Source organism: Vombatus ursinus, unplaced genomic scaffold (genome assembly GCF_900497805.2).
Source record: "Vombatus ursinus unplaced genomic scaffold, bare-nosed wombat genome assembly UNPS02014799.1, whole genome shotgun sequence".
Lineage (NCBI taxonomy): Eukaryota > Metazoa > Chordata > Mammalia > Diprotodontia > Vombatidae > Vombatus > Vombatus ursinus.
The window spans coordinates 38,940,426-38,959,267 of record NW_020954577.1 but is presented as its reverse complement, the minus strand read 5'-3'; the positions used below and the strand labels follow the sequence as shown (position 1 = coordinate 38,959,267).

Genomic DNA, 18,842 nt, shown 5'->3' with positions numbered 1-18,842 from the left:
ATAAAAGACAAAATGAGTAACTCTGATTACCTGAAATTGAAAAGCTTTTGTGTGAACAAAACTAATGGCTCTAGGATAAGCAAGGCAGTCAATGGGTAAAAAATTTTCCAACAGTTTTTTTGGACAAGAGTTTGGTATTCAATATATTTAGATAACTAACAAATATATAATACCAAAAGTTATCCCCCAAATAAATGTGTTCAAAGGATATGAACAATTTTCAAAAGAAGAACTGCAAACCATTTTTAAATTTTTAAACATTTTTTATTTATTTTAGAATTGCAAACTATTCACCACCACAGGAAAAAACGTGGCAAACCACAAATAATGAGTAAGAGACGGCCAAACTGGACTTTTTAAAGGAATTCTTCCTCATGGGGAGACCTCAAACATCCTAGCTCTTACATCCAAGTGACATGGAAGTTGAAATTAGTCAAGTGTCTTCCTTAGAAGAGATTCATTTGTAAAGCAACCAGAAGGAGAACCAAGTTTTAAGATATACCTGACCTCATCAAAGCACTGTTGACTTCCACTCTCTCATGGATCTGATCCAACTATGAGCTGTATCAGTCACCTTGTTGGGCATTCAACTTCTGCTTAAAGATATCCTCCCCCTTCCCCAGACATTCCTAAGAGTTCACTATATCCTAAAGCAGCCCATTCTGAATGGCTAAAATTGTGAGAAATTGTTTTTTCTGATATCAAGTATAAATTAGTTGTCTTCTTTTCAGAACCACTGCTCCTGGTATTGTCTTCTGGGGCCTAAAAGAACAAGCCTAAACCTCTTCCATATGACAGTTCCTGTCCTCCCCAACTCCCCACCTGGTCTTCTCTTTTCCAGGCTAAACATCCCCAATTCATTCAATTGATCCTTATATGTCACAGACCCAAGACCCATTTACATCTGTGTCTCCTGAAACCTCCTCCTTCCTTCATGGTCCAACTCAGACACCACCCTCCACTACATGGTCTTTTATAGACCTTCCTTTCAAAAGAAATCATCTCTCCCATCTCCAATTTCTAAGAGCATTTTACTTAGCCTAATGCTAACACTTCTATCACATTATACCTTGCATCATACTTATCTGTAGATCTGACTCCACCCAACAAAAATGCATAGAAATGGTCAGCTTTCTCAGGGCAAAGCTGGTGACATTTTCTATCTTTGTATCCATAGCACATTGTGGAATCTAAAGAGTTACCTTCTTAGGGCAATGGAAAGTCATATGGCAGGTGTGAACAGTCTGTAACACAGAACATGTAAAAAGCTACAAAGAACTAAAGGAAAAGATGTCATTGAAGAATTACATGACTGAAAAAAGGTGGGTTGGTCAAGTAACGAGAATACCAAAGGATAGCCCATGTGCTCCTCTGGTCTTCTTGCACATCAAGAGAAAGCAAGAGAAAGTTCCAACACATTGGATGGACTTTCTATGGCAGTTATAGGAAGACATGGACAAGAGCCAGGAAGGATGAGAAAGCATGGAAGGACCATGATCTAGGTCACTGGATAGAAAAGCCCCAGGGATGAGAACGCAGATACATAGGGGTGGGTATTTGAACATTCCTAGTACCCAACATGGTACCCTCAACGTCTGCATGTTATGAGTGTTGAAATGGGTTTTCTCTTCAACAACCTGTTTTTTCAAGTCTACTTATTCCTTGTACTCAAAACTTCCGTATCTTAGTGAATAGCCAATAGGAATTTTTTATGGTTGAAAACCTTTATAACCTAGTGGCCATAGAACTGGTAATGAATCTCTCATCCTCAGCTGGCCGGGTCTTCAGATGATAGTCATAAAGCCAGTCTGTATTCAAAGCACTTCCAGCTTGGTAGGAATTGCCATCAACCAATTAATCAACAAACATTCGTTAAATGCCAACTGTGTGCCAGATCTGTTCTAGGTGCTGAAAATACAAAGGCCCTGCTCTCAGGAAGCTTATATTCTGTTAGGAGAGTTATCTATACATCTATGTATGGAAAATAAACACAAAGTAATTTTTAGTCAGGGAAGATAACTAGTATCTGAATCAATCAGGTAAAGACCTACCATAGAAGATATTCTTGAGCTGAGCTTTTGGGAAAGCTGGGGATTCTAAGAAAAGGGAGTATATTCCAAGGCAGAGGGGACAAGCTATGCAAAGGTGTGGAGATCAGAGATCACACGAGGGACAGCAGGAAGGCAGATTTGGTTAAACTGAACAATGCCTGAAGGAGAATAACATAAAATGGCTGGAAATCTGGGTTGAAGCCAGGTTGAGAAGGACTTTAAATGTCAAACAAAGGAGTTTGTGTTTGATGCTAGAATAGGGGGCCATTGGGGTACACTGAGCAGGGAAGTGACATCGTCAGACCTGTGCTTCAGCGACATCACCCTGGCGAGTTCTGCAGAGACTGGATTTGCAGAGTAGAGGGAACAGGAAGGCACTTGAGGCAGGGAGACCAATGAGCTGGCCATTCCAATACTCCAGGCCAGAGGTGCTACGAGTCTGAAGTGAGGTGATGGCCACATGCGTGAAGAGAAGGAAACGTGTGGGTGAGATGCTGGGGAAGCAGAATCAACAAGGCGCGGCAATTAACTTATTTAACGGCTTAGGGTCACCTCTGCACCGCGGTAAAGTATCAAAGGAGGACTTCAGTGGAAGACACCAGGTCAAATGTATGTATGCTGAGGATAGAATAAGTCGAGTCTAAACACACAGGCTACCCCAGCTTTGTAACAGGACCCAGCACTGGGGCAGCTAGACGGCTCAGTGGATAGAGCGCCAGCCCTGGAGTCAGGAAGACTCATCTTCTTGAGTTCAAATCTGCCTTCAGACACTTACTAGCTGTGTGACCCTGGGCAGGTCACTTCACCCTGTTTACCTCAGTTTCCTCCTCTGCAAAATGAGCTGGAGAAGGAAATGGCAAACCACTGCTTTGTCAGACACAACCGAAAATGACTGAACAACATATCTGGTACAAATCCCGGCAGAGTTACACACTTTGTAATTATGGACAAATCATTTCACCTTTTGAAGCTTCAGTTCTCTCATCTGTAAAATGAGCTAAAGAAGGAAATGGCAAACCACACTAGTATGTCTACCAAGAAAACCCCAAATGGGGTCACAAAAAGTCAGACATTACTGAAATAACAACAAAAACACAACAAAGCATTTGGATAGTGCGCAAAGCACTTTACATCTGTGATCTCACTGGATCTTCCCAACAACCCTGGGAGGAAGGTGCTATTCTTATTCTCATTTTACAAGTGAGCCTCAGTAGGCTCAGGGAGGCTGTGACTGACGCATGGTCCTACATGTAAGAAATGTCAGAAGCGGGATTTGAACTCAGGTCTTTTTTGCTCTGAGGTCCAGCACTCTATATCCCATGCTGCCTCCCTGACACTCAGAAGTGAAGACTGTGACATCAAGCCCATGAACTCCCTTGCCTTGGCAAAGCACAGAAGGCAAGAGAACCTTCTAAACAACATGATAAACGTGTTTTTCATTCTGGCAATCCTGGCAGCGTTTCCTGAGGAATTATTTAGAATAAGTCAGTTGTTTGGGCCTAGGAATTACGAAGCTTGGGCACGGCGTTCCGGGGTTTGGGGAGGGTGGGGTGGGGAGAGGTGAGTTCAGTTCAAGCCAAACACGAAGATGTTTATTCAGCCTCGCTGTTTATTTTTTGTCAGCCCTGTTTACTGGGAACATGCTACCAGACAGCTCAGCGTGTGCCAACAGGACTGCCCACCACGCATCGAATTTCTCTTCGGAGCAGAAAACAGAGCATGCTCACACCTCTCCCACCCAACACCCAAGAAGTGTAGACAGGCCAGGTGGGGCGTGGTGGAAGCAGCCGCAGACCTGGGAGCAAAAAGCAGCGTTACCGGGACTGCGTCACTGAAAGCCTCGGAATGCTTCTTCCTCTATGAAGTGGGGACAGGGCTTGGCCTGAGAAGTCTCACTGGAACGAGGGAGAGCCACCAGCACACCTCCTTCCCAGGAGAGACAGCAGAGCAGGGCAGCTGGCCCCACACTTACGTTTGCTCATGGGGCAGGGTGAGCTGGGAAGTTGTTTTTGTTGTTGTTTGGTCATTTCAGTCGTGCCTGACTCTGTGACCCCATTTGGGGTTTTCTAGGCAGAGATAGTGGAGTGGTTTGCCATTTCCTTCTCCAGCTCATTTTACAGATGAGGAAACTCAGGCAAACTTCAGGGTGAAGTGACTTGCCCAGGGTCACACAGCGAGTAAGTGTCTGAGGCCAGATTTGAACTGGGAAAGATGAGTCTTCCTGACTCCAGACCCAGGGCTCTATGCATGATGGCACCTCCTAGGAAGACCTGGGTACAAATATCACTCGTGTGAACTGGAGCAAGCCATATAACCTCCAAGCATCAGTTTTCTCATCAGTAAAATGGGGATAATATGGCACCTCTCACGGGGCTGTTGGGAGGATCCAATGAGATTACGTATGTAAAGGGCTTTGTAAACTTCACAGCACTCTATATAGGCACATATGTGTATATACACACATATATGTGAATGAATGAAGCATTTATTAAGTGCTTACTATACGCAAAGCACTGAGTTACGTGCTGGAGATACAAACAGAAAAACAAGATAGTTCCTGCCTTTAAGGAGCTCACATGCTAATGGGGGGGACAGACACACACACACACACACACACACACACACACACAGAGGCAGTAGGTGACACAGTAGATAGAGTGCTAGACCTGAAAGAACTGAATTCAAATCTTGCCTTGGACATTGGCTAGCTATGTGACTGAGGGTCAGTCACCTAACCTCTCTTAACCTCAGTTTCTTTATCTGTAAAATGGGTGCTAATACTAGCACCTATCTCCCAGGATTGTTGTGAGGACCACATAACATTTGTAATCCTCCGTGCAAACCTGAAAGTGTTATGTAAATGCTAGTTATTATTATTATTGCTGTAGTTGTTAGAAGAACCATTACTCCCAAGGTTCTATCACAGCCTTGCAAATAACCTTCATGACCATCCTCTGAGATAAGCACTAGAAGCATTCCCTTTTTACAGATGAGAAAACAGAGGCTCACAGGGATTAAGTGGTTTGCCCCAAGGTTATCCAATAAGCCTAAGAGCCAGGGTTCACATCTAGCACATATCCTTCTATACCACTAACTGATCCACTGTCGCTTGCTTTAAAATCACCCCTATTTAGATGGGGCTTTAAGCTTCATAAAGCAATCTCGCAACAATCTTGTACAGTCTGCATCCTCATCAGAGAAGATGAGTAAATCCCCTGTGATCACCAAGTTAATATCCATGTAGCATTTTAAGGTTTGCAAAAAAGGCCCCCATTTTGTAGATGAGGGAAACTGAGCTTGAGATGCATTAAGTGACTCTCCCAGGTTCCCACTGCTATTCAGTGCCCGAGGTAAGATGTGGACTCAAATTTTTGAACCTAAAGGTTGTGGACTCCATGTGTGGCCCTCAATCCCTCTACATGGTTAAAACTAGTCTTATTTGGTGCACACATTTTGTAAATCCGGGATGGATCTGGGCCCATCCCAGGGACCGCCTCTCGTGGGGTCATCTGTGCAGAGCATGTGCATTTATGTAGCCAGGACCTGCAGAGAATCCCTCTTGGTATTCCTAGCCCCAGTTCTGGCCCCATTTCCCCCTTAAATGGAATATTAGCATTATGTGTTTGTCATTGCTAAGGTGATCCTTATCAGCACAGAGGCCATGTTTTGGGATGCCTACTATTTGCTCCTTCTTTTCACGTGCTAGGACAAGATGGCCACCTAATACTAACTTTTCCTCCTTGTGCCTGTCAAGACATGAGGCCAGGGAAAGGATTTACTGGGTAAGAAAGCAAGGCACAGGGAGTCTTTAGGGGACAAGAGGGGGAAAGCGCTGTGCACAGATGTAGGCACCGAGTGATTATTTCAACAGGACTCCGGTCAACTTTACATGGTGCTGCCCCATCATGAGAACCTGGGCTCTAGGCCTGCAGAGAAACACTCAGTCTTGTTGGAATGGGGGGTGGGCAGACAAGTTTCTGAAGAAACTCTTAGCGTCGCCAAGGCGGTTCTGTCTCTCAAGAGAAACTGAATCTTTGATTTCCGTCACACCACAGTCAAATGCCACTGGCAGACCCACAGTTCTCTCTCTCGACTCAAATGCCTTTTGTTTGAAAGAATGATATTTTATCTGGAAACATCAACAGGCAGGCCCCGTGAGGTGGCTAAAAATAGCAGAAGTCTCCCAGACTTGCCCAAGGGGGTCCTAATCCCACGAGAGAGCCCTCCTGACAAGGAGTCTACTGATCTACAACATGAATCCCTCCCCAAGATAAAAGGACCATCTTGGCTTTCAGCAGTGGCCAACCAATAGTGATCCTTCAAATTCCGTGAACCCCTCATGAGTGGGAGGCCCAAATCCAGGGGTCAGAAAGTCTGTAGTAGGAGGGATCCGGGGCCACGCTTCTGGTTGCACTGCCGTTTGCCGTAATGCTTCAAAGTTTACAAATCTTTAGACAAAAGCCTTTTAAAACAGGTAGTTTGTTACTCCCATCTTACACATAAGGTGACTCAGGATCAGAAAAGTGAAATTCCTTGTGGGGGGCCACACTGCTGTTGAGGTTCAAAGCCAATGTTGTCTCTCATCTCACCAATACACCAGAAAGTCTAGACTGGATTTGTAAGGCGTGAAGCAGGGAAAAACATAGAGTTTTTTGATATCTGAACACAAGTGAGAATCAACACTGGTGTGGTTGATAGAAGGCTGGGCTCGGAGTCTGGAAGGGTTGGGTTTGAGTCATACTAACAGACTGCACACAACATTAGTGTCCCAAGGAGCTAAGTCTGCTAGTTACATATGAGTGACCGATGTGCATTGATGGAAGGGGTTTCCATGCCGGGGATTCTCAATTGATAAAATGATGGGTCCAGGCCAAAAGAAAAATAAAAAGTCACAATTATACCTCTAAATGATTCACAAAGTTCTCACCACTATACCAGAATACAGTTAGACTGGAAGGTCTTCAGGGGCAGGCCCTGTGTCAAGGTCTAGTAGTTACTATCCATCCCAAAATGCTTGGTCCAGTGTTATGAATCTATCCAAAAGGTTCTTAGAAACATGGGAGGAAATGTAGTCCAGTGGAAAGAACACTGGTTCTGGTGTCAGAAGATCCGGGTTCAAATCCTGCCTTTCACACTTAACTACCTGTGCAATCCTAGGCAAGTACAACGTTCCAGGGCCTCTGTTTCCTCATCTGTAAAATGAAGGCGTTGCACTAGCTGGCTTCTGGGCTCCTATTCAGCTCTGAAGCTAAATAACCCCACGACCCTATGAGAGGGTGGACCTCAATGGTCTTTAAGGGACCGTCAAGTTCCAAATTCATCTACTTGTCGACTAAACAACGAATAGAATGGAGCTGGTCATGCCTTCCCCATCCCTTCTCATAGCAAGGTGACTCTGTTAACTCTTTCACAGGGTGCAGGGAGGAGGTGGGATAGGTTGTATTGGGAGGTAGTGGGAGGGCTTCCAACGAAGGCTGGGTGACCCCCTTTCATGTGGAAGGTTAAGAAGAGGAAGCTTTTTCAGGCACAGGTTTCTTCCAAATCTGAGATTCGAGGCATTGGGGAAACAAGGTGCTTTCCTGAAAGGCCAATGAGTCATCTGCCAAAACACTTTCTTGATTATCTGAATTTTAGCCATCGCTCCAATGCCTGGTTGGAATAGAAAGCCTCATGTACTCCTGGGCCTTATAAGCTACAGCCCGGTTCTCTCTGGCAAGGAAGACTCAGCTCCTGCCTGAATTTACAACTCATGGGAAAAAAGTGATCTATACTAACAGCATTAGAGAGGAGCTTTTCATTCCTATCTCTGTCAAAAGAGCAACGCAGAGGTCCGTCAGTGAACAGGAAATAGTCTGGCCTTTTCAATGCAGAGTCTAACCATGAGGGGCTTGTTTTCTGAGCCACAGAAACTAAACCTGGTTGTTTCCATGTATCTCTAGATCTCCTGGTCTGTAGGTCTAAGGGGAGATATTTAAAAACGATGATGCATGGGCCATGAGTCAACACATGTGTCCCACAGATATGTAACACTCATTTTACAAGGAGTCTGTGAGAATGCTGCACGGCTTGCTGGTCTACCGAGGGTCAGATTTCTGAGTTTTCCACAGCAGTTTCAACACTCACTGGGCTAATGTGGGCAGGTCACGCTCTGAAACTCACCTCCTTCCTTTAAAGGATGACGCAGCATGACATGGAGGCTAGGGGGCTGGGATGGTGTGGAAGCACAGAAGGTTATTCAAGATGGTAGACAACAGCATGTCACAGTGCAATGTGCACACAAAAGAGAGCCTAACCTACTGGTAAACGCACACCTGAGCTGTTTAAAGCTTATGGGAAGGACAGAAGGAGAGCAGAGCCAGGAGGATGACAGGATAATGGGACTTTGAGCTTATCTGTGACCCATTTTCCACATAAGAAAAGACTAAGCAGAGATCACAGACAGTAAGTAAAGTGGCCACCAACACCTTAATCAAAGTTCGCTGAACTGAATCATCATGGCCACTGCCGTTATAGACCACCTCTCCCTGTGCCCAGACCCTTTCTAGCTTTTCCTAGGGGACGTGACACCTCTTATTGAAAAGGTTCCAGCTGGTACCAATTGCTGTACTTCCTGGGCCTCAGAATGTCACAAGAGTTCATTGGAAAGACACGTGTCCTTGGAGCTCTGAGAATCATATCGGGCCCAAGGGTGCGTGGTGTTTCTTTCAGGAGAGCATAAGCCTCATGCACAGCTGTAGAAAATTGCACTCCTTGGCACAAATGGGGTCAGCTGCTCAGGCGGCCTCAATCCAGCCCCACAATTCTGCCCAAAGTTCCTGCCGCAGCCACTAAGGGCTGCGGACAGAGTGGGACTGGCTGTGGCCGGGCAGCTGTGTCTCAGCAAGGGATTCTGAAGCTGGTCAGTCTGTCAGTCAATAAACACTGATTAAGCACCTTCTACAAGCACTCGTGTGAAGCCCAGGGGCGAATCCTAAGGCCAGTTTCACAGAGAACTTCCCCTTCATACTCTATCCCCTAGTGCACAATGTGCTGCAGATAAAGACAACATTTCCTGAGGATCTCAAAGCACCCCTCCTTGCAGTGGTTATCATGTGGCTGCAGGAGAATGGGATTTAAAATCAGACGGCTTAGATTCAGTCATTTATTACCTGTGTGATCCTAGGCAAGTCATTTCTGAGCTTCAGGACCCTGATTTTACTAAGAAGGAATTTGCACTATTTATATCACAGGGGTATTTGTGAGGATCAGATGAAAAAAAGAAGGGAAAGGATTTTTGTGAAGAGGAAAACATGGTATGATTGTCAACGACCGTTATCATTATCATTAGTATTCTAAGTATTAATAATGATAATGCAACAGGTCAGCCTAACCATCCACACAGGAAAAATCAAGGGGATAAAAAAATTCCCAGTGTCCAAATTATCACACAAAACAGAGCTCATATTTTCAGACACTAAAAATCGACAAGGTGGGCCCCCAATTTAAGAGCGGGAGAAGAGACTGGACTGGGAGATCACAAAGCTCTTTTAATGACCCTAAAATTCTCCCTGAAATAAAGAACCATCTTTTTAATCACCCTGTTGTAGGACCAGAGGCTGGGGTTTGCTGGAACCAGTTCAAACTTGCACTGGAGGGCAGATTGTTAAATTTTCTGTGGGAGCATTTACACCTTGGAAATCAGCAAATGCTACAAATCACGGCTTGGTTTATTGTTCGTTCATTGTCTAGTCCTCAGAGAGTGATGGACAAAATGTCAGCGATGCAGAATAAACTTGAAAGTGGGCCTCGCGCCTTCATTAGTTGAACAAGGAGCAGGACTATGGGTAAAAGAGGGTACCAGCAGTGCTGGGCAGAGACCTCCTTGGGACAAACCAGACCGGGGCAAAGAGGGGAAGTCCCCCAGTGCTTCTCCATTTCCCCCACTCTGAGGTTGGTAGAGCCAGGACAGGGACCCATAACCTGAAGTTTGTGAACTTGTTTTAAAAACATTTTGAGTGTAATTGGTTTCCTTGGGAATCTTAGGTTGTATTTTATTTTGTGCATCTAAAGACAGTATTCTGAGAAAGGTCGCCAAAGGGGTCCATGTCACAAGAAGGCTGAGCATCCCAGAGCTGGGGCTTTTGAGGGAAAGGGAAGGCACCTCCTCCTTACAAGGGACAGGGCACTGGCTATGGCCTTGGGGCCTTTGGGTATCCCAAACGGCAATGAGAAAGGAGCCGATCTGAGAAAAGCTTTCAGCACCAGAGCTCAGCGTGGGCACGGTGTCGGCGTCCAGAGCCTTTCCTGTAGTGGGCACTGAGGGCACTCTGGGAGCTCTCTGCAAGCTGGCCCTTGGAGGTGGGGGAGTTAAGGGGTACCGTACCCATTCCAGGGTTAAGGTCACAACAGAAGGGTGAGTCCCTGATGACACAATAACCTGAGATTCTGTAGAAACTACATGCAAAGGACCTGCCATTCCGCTGTCTCTCTTTCTAGGCACACAGAAAGACTAGCCAAATTCTGGCTTCTTGTTTTCATTCCTTGTTTCTATCACCACACCCCTGATCATCTTTCAGTGGAGTTACCCAGCATTGCCTGAGCATGGGGCGGCTGTTTCTGGGAAGCCCCTCCCCTTGAGGGGAGACAGAAGCAGGAGCCCAAACTCAGGGGGTCCCCAGGATGGGCTCCCCTTCCCCATCCCCTCTCCTCCAAACAAGGCCTGAGAAGGCACCTACCAAGATGTCCAGGCAGGCTGCTTTCAAGAGGGTGATCTGATCCGCGATGGTCAAACTCGTGAAGCCTGGCAGCCTTTTAGCAAACTCCACGATTTTGATAATGCACTTCGTGGCCAGCTCACTGAACTTGTCCCAGAGGCCCAGGTCCAGGCGCACCCGATGATCGGCACTGGAGTTCTGGCAGCGGAAAGGAGAAAAAAAAAGAATTAGAAAGAGCAACATCGACCAACGCTCTTGGGTTCAGGGAAGCCAGTGCTTGCTTGCTTTGCAAATGAAAATAAACACTTAAAAAAAGGGACGGAACAGAAGGCTGCCTATTAATGATGGGCTAACATTCCAGGCATTTTCAACCGAGTTTCCTGGCGGGGTGATGTTGTTTTTAGGCAGTATCTGCCTCTAAAATTCTTGGGATGTTTCGTGATTCATCATAACTGATGTGGTTGCATGCACTCAGCCGATGAGGGAGTTTAAACATTTCCACATGGTGTGGAACCTCCTGCTGTGGGGAAGCCCTTGAGAAAGACTTTCCACTAGAACCCCAGGAAGGCTGAAGGAAAGAGCCGGATTGTTCCGTACCCAGGAAAACAAGCTGAGTCAAAATACTAGGACCAGGGATTTCCGACTCAAAGAATCACATAGAAGAGTCATCCTATAACACACGACTACCCTCCAGGAAGAACATTTCCTCAGCCGGCATTAGCGTCCCCTCTGCTCCTTACCAGAGGTGACCAGAGCTCAGCTCCTTAACCCGGCGAGGCCTCAGTTTCCTCATCTGGAAGATGGGATACACTTCTTTCCCTCTCTAGATGTCACTTTCCCCCCTCTGAGCCTCAGTTTCCTCATCTGTAAAACAAGGATGTTGGACTGTATGACCTCAAAGTCTCCTTCTAGCTCATTTCAGCCCTCTTCGGGAGGAAGCTCCTTCCTTTGTGAAATGAGGGTGTTGGAGCAGACGGTCTCCCAGCATGTGGATACAGTAGGGGCTCAATAAGTACTTCTTGCTTGACTTCCCACTGGAACATTCTTCGCCTAATGCTTCTTCCAATTTTGAATATGTTCCTACGAACAAGTTGACGGCATCTCTCTATGAATTCCATTCAAATGGTACATCAGCTTATTCCACGGCCTCTAAACCCTCAGACTCAAATCTGGCCTCCGACCCTTACTAGCTGTGTGACCTTGGGCAAGTCACACTTAACACTATTTGCCTCAGTTTCCTCATCGGTAAAATGAACTGGAGAAGGAAATGGCAAACCACTCCAGTATCTCTGCTAAGAAAATGGGGTCATGGAGAGTCAGACACAGCTGAAAAATGACTGAACCACAAACAACAGAAGGGCTTCCCTCTTTCATCCCCCTCTGCACAACACGGGGGATGCTCGGGCAGTCTTTATGCCTCTGTATACACACCATGAGAGGCAGTGTGGCTCAATGCCTGGAGAGCCCACTTTCTAGTTGGGAAGAGCCAGGTTCAAGTATTGCCTCTAGCCCATGTTGGCTGGATGACCCAGGGACCTTGGACAGCTCACTGAAGAGCAGCAACTGTTCTAAGGCTAGATGATAGAGTGACCTTTCCACAACGCTGGAAGGAGTTTCCACACTGGAAGACCCCCACACAGAGGAGCTCAGGGATCAGAGAACACCAGAGCAGGCTAGGGGGTTGGGAGCAGTGTCCGAGGAGGACGTGGCATTACCTATCACTGGGGCATGGCCGTGGAAGATTTTAGGGCCATGGGCTGTTGACTGTCTGTCAATGGCACATCTACCCAGCACACGGATGCCAGCAGGCCAAATGGACGAACGAGATCAGTATTTGGAAAAGGAAGGACCCTATGATCTGGAGCTGGAAACGACGCCAGAGCTCACCAAGCCTCGAGAGGGGAAGGGAGTCGTGCAGGCCACACAGGAGGGCAGGCAGCAACGGGAATACCTTGTATGACTATTTAATGCTCTCTGGCTCCTGGATATTTCATGGGGGTTTTCTAGACAATTAATCAAAGGGTCAATTCTGGAGTCCGGGATGTCACAGGGGTGCGAGGAACTCCCAAGGAAGAGCTGGGTGGTTTCTTCTGTGTTAGACGCTCATGTGAAAAATGAGTCTGAGGACAAGAGGCCTAGGACCCCAACATCTCATCTCCGTGGGCAGTCAAAAGAGCATTGAGCTTGAAGTCCCAGATCCTGAGTTCAAAACCCTGCTGGGCTACTTACTATAGCCCAATTACGTGAGGATATATACTCTCTGAATTATTTTATACTATTATATATATATGATGCTTATATATTATATTTAATTATATATAATTTTTATATTATAGAGATGTTATCTAAACAATCTATTTAGATATATTTTATATATAATGTACATTATAAATAAAATTATACAAATATACAATTATATAATTAAATATAATGTTTCTATATGTAATATGTCCTATATTACACATAGAAAATATTCAATATTGTAAGTCAATATTCTATATTACACATGAAACATTATATTTAATTGCATAATTGCAGATACTGTTTTATGTAATATAGAAACAGGTTCTATATGTAATATATACTATAGAATATATAGTATATACTATAGTACAGTAAATAATTAAAATAATATAGAAATGTTCTTTATGTAATACAGAAACATTATATATAAAATATATAATAGAATATAGAAATATATATAATTATACTGTATATTACATTATATAGCATATAACTATACAATTTCTGTGAATAATATAATATACTTTATGGAAACATAGTTATGTATAAAATATATTTTATATAATATATACTTTATATAAAACATCAGACAAACATATAAATTACATAAATGAATGTATTTATATTATAAATATATAATAAATATATAATATATGACATTATATAATATAGAATACATTTATACTGTATTATATATTGCCATATTATATAACTGTAATATATTGTATATAATGCATATGAAATCTATTACAAATTTGTGTAGCATATAAATATAAAATTTTATATGAATAATCTATAAACGTATTTATAAATGAACATAACAATACATGTAAATAATATTTTATGTTGCATTTTGCATATACTTATGTACATGTTGCATTCCTGTCACAGAATGTAAGCTTGCTGAGGACAGGGACTATTTTGATTGCTGTCTTTGTTCTCCCAGTACCCGGCACGTAACAGGCATTTAATAAATCATTTGTTGAATTTAATTGAGAGGAAATAGCCCTAGAATTGAGAGATCTTTGTTCTGATCACACACATTAAGCTCCTCCTGCATACAGTTCACTGATGGAGCTGCCAGCCGGGCAAACAAAAAGCAGCTCTGGCCCGTGAGGGGCCCACATTCTACAGTGGGAGACACCGTATAAATACGAGGTCCAGTAAGATGTCCCCAGAGGAGACGGAAGGTGATCTTAGGGGCCTTAGGGGCCAGGGCCCGAGGGGACAGAAAAAGGCTTCTTGCAGAAGGTGGGATCTGAACCAAGTCTTTGAGAGAAACTAAAAGGTGGCGGTGAGGAGGAGTCATTCTGGGCACGGAAGATGGTCCCCACCAAGGCGCGGTCATGGCAGATGGAGCCACATGTTTAAAGAGCATCCAATGGGCCATTGTAGTTGGAAGATGGTATGCATGGAGGGGACCCTGGTGGGAGGCCTGCCCCATCCCAGCCCCAGGCTAATTCTCTCTCCTCCCTCAGATTACCTGCAACCGTGCTCTACTCTCACGCTTTTACATTCCTTGAGAACAAGCCCTGCTTCATTCTTTGGCTTTGTGACCTCCTGGAAGATGTCTTTTTGTGTGGAGCTGAGCTTTCACTGGTGTAGGTGATCTGCCAGTGAGGAAACGCCCTCTCCCAGTGAAGGGGGACCCTTCTCTGTAACTTAGAGAGACATACTTAGAGCCCTAAGACCCCGTCGCTACCACACCACACTGACCAGCATACAGTAAGCACTTCATAAATGCTTACTGAACAAATGAATAAATACTGGGAGAGACACTGCGTTCCATCCTCAGGACACCTGCAGAAGCTTGCACTGGGGCGCCATTATGCACATTTCTCCTGTTAAAAGCCTCTTAAACCCTTTCCCTGCCTCCTCCCTCCTAACACAAACTGTCTGTTGGATGAAAGACGCTGTTGTCCCAGGCTTCCCAAATTCTCTCTGGATTTCTAGAGGTCAAGCAGTTGTTAACCTTAATTCTGAAGCCCAGGACGCAGGAAAGGCAATGTCTTATCTTCCACTGTTCAGAAAGCTCCCCATGGCTGGGGCTCCCTAGTAAAGTATTGTCCTCCAGGATCCCCCAAAGCACGGATATTCAGCCCCCTGGGAGAGAGAAACGCTTCATCCTTCATTCAATAAGCATTTAGTAAGCACCTATTGTGTACCCAGAAGGCTGCCTGGCACTGAGGAGATAGAGACAAAAAACCAAAGCAATTAGTCTCATTGTCCTCAATGAGCTTACATTTTATTGGGAATGGGAAAGGGGGGTGGGGTGGGGAATCAACATGGTGAGCACTCTGGTGGAATGGAAAGAGCTCGCTATATAGAGTCAGAGGACCTGTGTTCAAATCTCAGCTCTGCTACTTTCTGCCTCTGTGACCCCAGTAAAGTCATGTACCTTCTATGGGCCTCAGTTTCCTTATCTGCAAAATGCAGGGTTTGGTCTTTAGATAACTATTTTCTAAAAAACTATCATCAGATTGCACAGATTTTGCAAACTACGTTAGCTTCTTTTAACATGGCTGCTGGTGAGTAGGTGGAAAAGTCAGTGTCTGGAGCAAATCCTCCAAATTCAAATGGTCAGCCCCTAGATATGGGATTCTCCAGCCGCAGAGCAATGACACTGATTAGAAACTATATACAAAGTGAATTTGGGATGGGGCTGGAGGCAACAGCAAATGTGAGGATGAGAAAAGGTCTCATGGGAAAGATGGCCCCTGAGCTGGACTCCCAGGTAGGGATTCTGATAGAGAGGTGAGGAAGAGGTGCATTCCGGGCATGTGGGGGGAGACCAGGATTAGCTTCTTTCAAAGGCATGGAGGCTATAGATGGACCATCACCCATGAGAGCTCCATGATGCTGAGTGATGTCATTAGCACGAGCCTTTCCTCTGCCATTAAAAACCAACCCCGGGAACTAATCAAACCAGAATTTTATTTTCTTTTTTTTTCTCCCCAGTCAAGCTGTCCAGCAAGGAAATCCAAGGAGAGAAGTTTGCCTAATCTCAGAGCTCAAGGAACCCCCACCCCGCCATCCTGACTATAAAAAGACTGCCAATTGTTCGTCCAGTTAAACATTCCTTTCGGGGAGTGAGTATGTATCCTTTCGATTTATTTTATTTCATCCTCAAGGACCTTGGTGAAATACAGTACACTGGGGGGGAAATAAGATCAAGATGTGAGACCATTCAGACTGTAATTAAATTTAATAGGCAGTTTATCCAGTTCATAGAAAGATGGCACGGTCTTGAGCAGCAGAACGCGGAGCCCCAAGCAGGAAATCATCGTACAATAGGGTATCCATCTGGAAAAAAAGGCATCGGACGGAACCAGCGAGTGTGAACGAAATCTTCATCAGCCTCGGATGAGGTTGCTTTATCATGCTACGGTGCGGGCCAAAGGGACTCGGGCTCACCTTCCGTGAAAAATAATGCCCGACTGTCTTAACAGAATGTAAATCCACTCACGATTATGCAAACGGAAGGCAAGAGGCAGTTAATAAAACACAAAATAACTCGGTGTTTTATGGGACTGGTTGCTGGATTCACAGGCCTGGGATGGAAAATCACTTACATTTTATCTTCCAAATGCCACAAATAGCACTTTTACCCATTTGATGCCGTAATGAAGGCAGAATCTGCTAGAAAGAGCCAACTTTTTTTTTTTTTTAGCATCATTCTTGGGTAGATAACAGTGAAACAGGAGGTCAAAAAATGGGAGGGGATGGGGACAGATTGGGGGTACAAGGAGTGGGGAGAGCCAGCCCAAAAGAAATAAAGGCCAAGTCCAGGGCTGCCCCCCGCTGCCCTTCACCCTCACAATGAAAGAGAGAGAAGGTGGGGTTCAGCGGGAATCCTCTCCTGGGGGGGCTCGGAGGGCTGCTTTTCAAGCATGCTCTTGCTCAGGCTTCTGGACCACCCTTCCCAGAATGCTCTGCCGCTGCACATATGGCGGTGTGCGTCTCCACTACACCCCGGTGGCATCTTTCGCAGCAGAAAAACCCGACCACGCCATGAAATCCAATTAAACGGCCGTTTTTTGCCGCACAAATTGATCCCTTCCTTCCATCATTTCCTTCCCTGGCTGCAGTCCGCTGCCTTCCTGAGGAATATTCCTCTCAGAACGAGGTCATCAGAGAGGCCCATAAACAGTCATGGAGTCACTTGTGTCTTTAAAATCCAGTTTCCAAAGGCTCCCGAGCGGCCCTGGGCTGGAACCAGGGCTACCTGCTATTGGAGGCAACGAGCGCCTTTCTGGCAGCTGGAATTGGCCTGCCAGGGTTTGCTTCTTCCTCTTGTCCACTTCCCTGGGGCCACTGTCCAAGGTGCTCTGCGACCCTCTGATTATTTTCTCCCTGACGGTCTCAGGGGAGACGGTCGGAGCACCAGAAGGGATTGTGGCTAAGTGCACCTGGGGAGGTTCATGTGCGGGCTGCTGATGGGGCATCATTCAGTAAGCACAAAGAACGATGATAAAGGGTCAAAGGCAGACAGAGCTGCCTCCCCACCCCCACCTCCACGGCTGAAGGCACCGGCTGCCAGATGAACAGGAGTCAGAGGCTGAAAGCGGCAGTGTGGGAGGAAGGAGGCTGCCGCCCTTCCCTTAGCGCTCCTGGGGAGATAATGGACGCGTTGACTGCCCTCTCCATCAAGACTTCTTGCAGACTAGAACTAGGGCAAAATGACCAGGACTTCCCCCGGGGCACTGAAATCAGGAGGGCATTTATCAGTGCCCCTCCTTCAGCGGCAGAAATAACTGAGTTATTACATGGCTCATTTCCTCCCCTTGGAGTTTGCACCTTGGACACCCGGAGCCTTGGGGGGATTGAAGACCTCCGCCCTCGGGGGTCCTGCCCCAGGGCTTCTGTCCCTCCTGGTGGGACGGGTTTGTCCTGGTGGGCTTGCCTCTACTTCCAACTGGATTAGTCTTTAAAAAATGCTGATGTGTGGGCCCACTTCTTGCTGTTTTCCCTGGACACGAAAACTGCTCATTAGAGCTCTGGCTCCAAGCAAGTGAGGGCTCCCTGTCCTGGGGAGGGGAATGGAGACTAAGCAATGGTTAGACTGACGGCTTGGAGAGCGCTCTCCATAAAACCATCACCATAAGTAACATTGAGAGAGAGACAGTGCTTTAAAGTTTATGAAGTCCAACATCCCTGGGAAACAGGTACTATTATTATCCCCATTTGACAGATGAAGAAACTGAGTCAGCAGAGGTGAGGGTCACACTGCTGGTATCTGAGGCTGGATTTGAACTCAGGTCTTCCTGCCTCCAGGGCCAGTGCTCTATTCACCGTGCCACCTAGCTGACTCACAAACGGAGAGCTGGAAGGATCCAAAGAGACCATCTAGGCCAACCCTCCCACTTCAGGATGAAGAAACTGAGGCCCAAACAGATTAAAGTTACTCAGTCAAGGTCACCTAGGTCATCAGTGACAGAGCCAAGTTTCAAATTCAGGTTTGCTGACTCCAAATTCAGGGCCCTTTCCACTATACCACTCACCCTATGTCAGGACTCATTAATGAACCACAGGAAGACCCTATGTAACACAGTCCTTGGCACACAGTAATCACTTGAAAATGCCTTCCTGCTTTTTTTTTCCCTCCCTCCCTTCTTCCTTCCTTTCTTCCTTCATTCCTTTCTTCCTTCCCTCCCTCCCTCTGTCTTTCCTTCTTTCCTTCTTCCCTTTCCTTCCTTTCTTCTTTCTTTCCTTCTCTTCCTTCCTTCCTTCCTTCCTTTCTTCCTTCCTTTCTTCCTTCCTTCTTTCCTTCCTTCCCTCCTTCCCTCCTTCCCTCCTTCCTTCCTTCTTTCCTTCCTTCCTTCCTTCCTTCCTTCCTTCCTTCCTTCCTTCCTTC

The 18,842-nt window shown here is 45.7% G+C and overlaps 1 protein-coding gene across 1 annotated transcript in view; it reads right to left on the bottom strand.

The window, feature by feature from the left end:
• The window catches only part of RARB (retinoic acid receptor beta), a 179,619-nt gene that overhangs the window by 6,476 nt on the left and 154,301 nt on the right, over positions 1 to 18,842 (bottom strand). Inside the window, exon 5 of the mRNA XM_027872583.1 lies at positions 10,766 to 10,942. Coding sequence (XP_027728384.1) covers positions 10,766 to 10,942 — 177 coding nt within the window. The remainder of the gene's footprint in view (positions 1 to 10,765; positions 10,943 to 18,842) is intronic.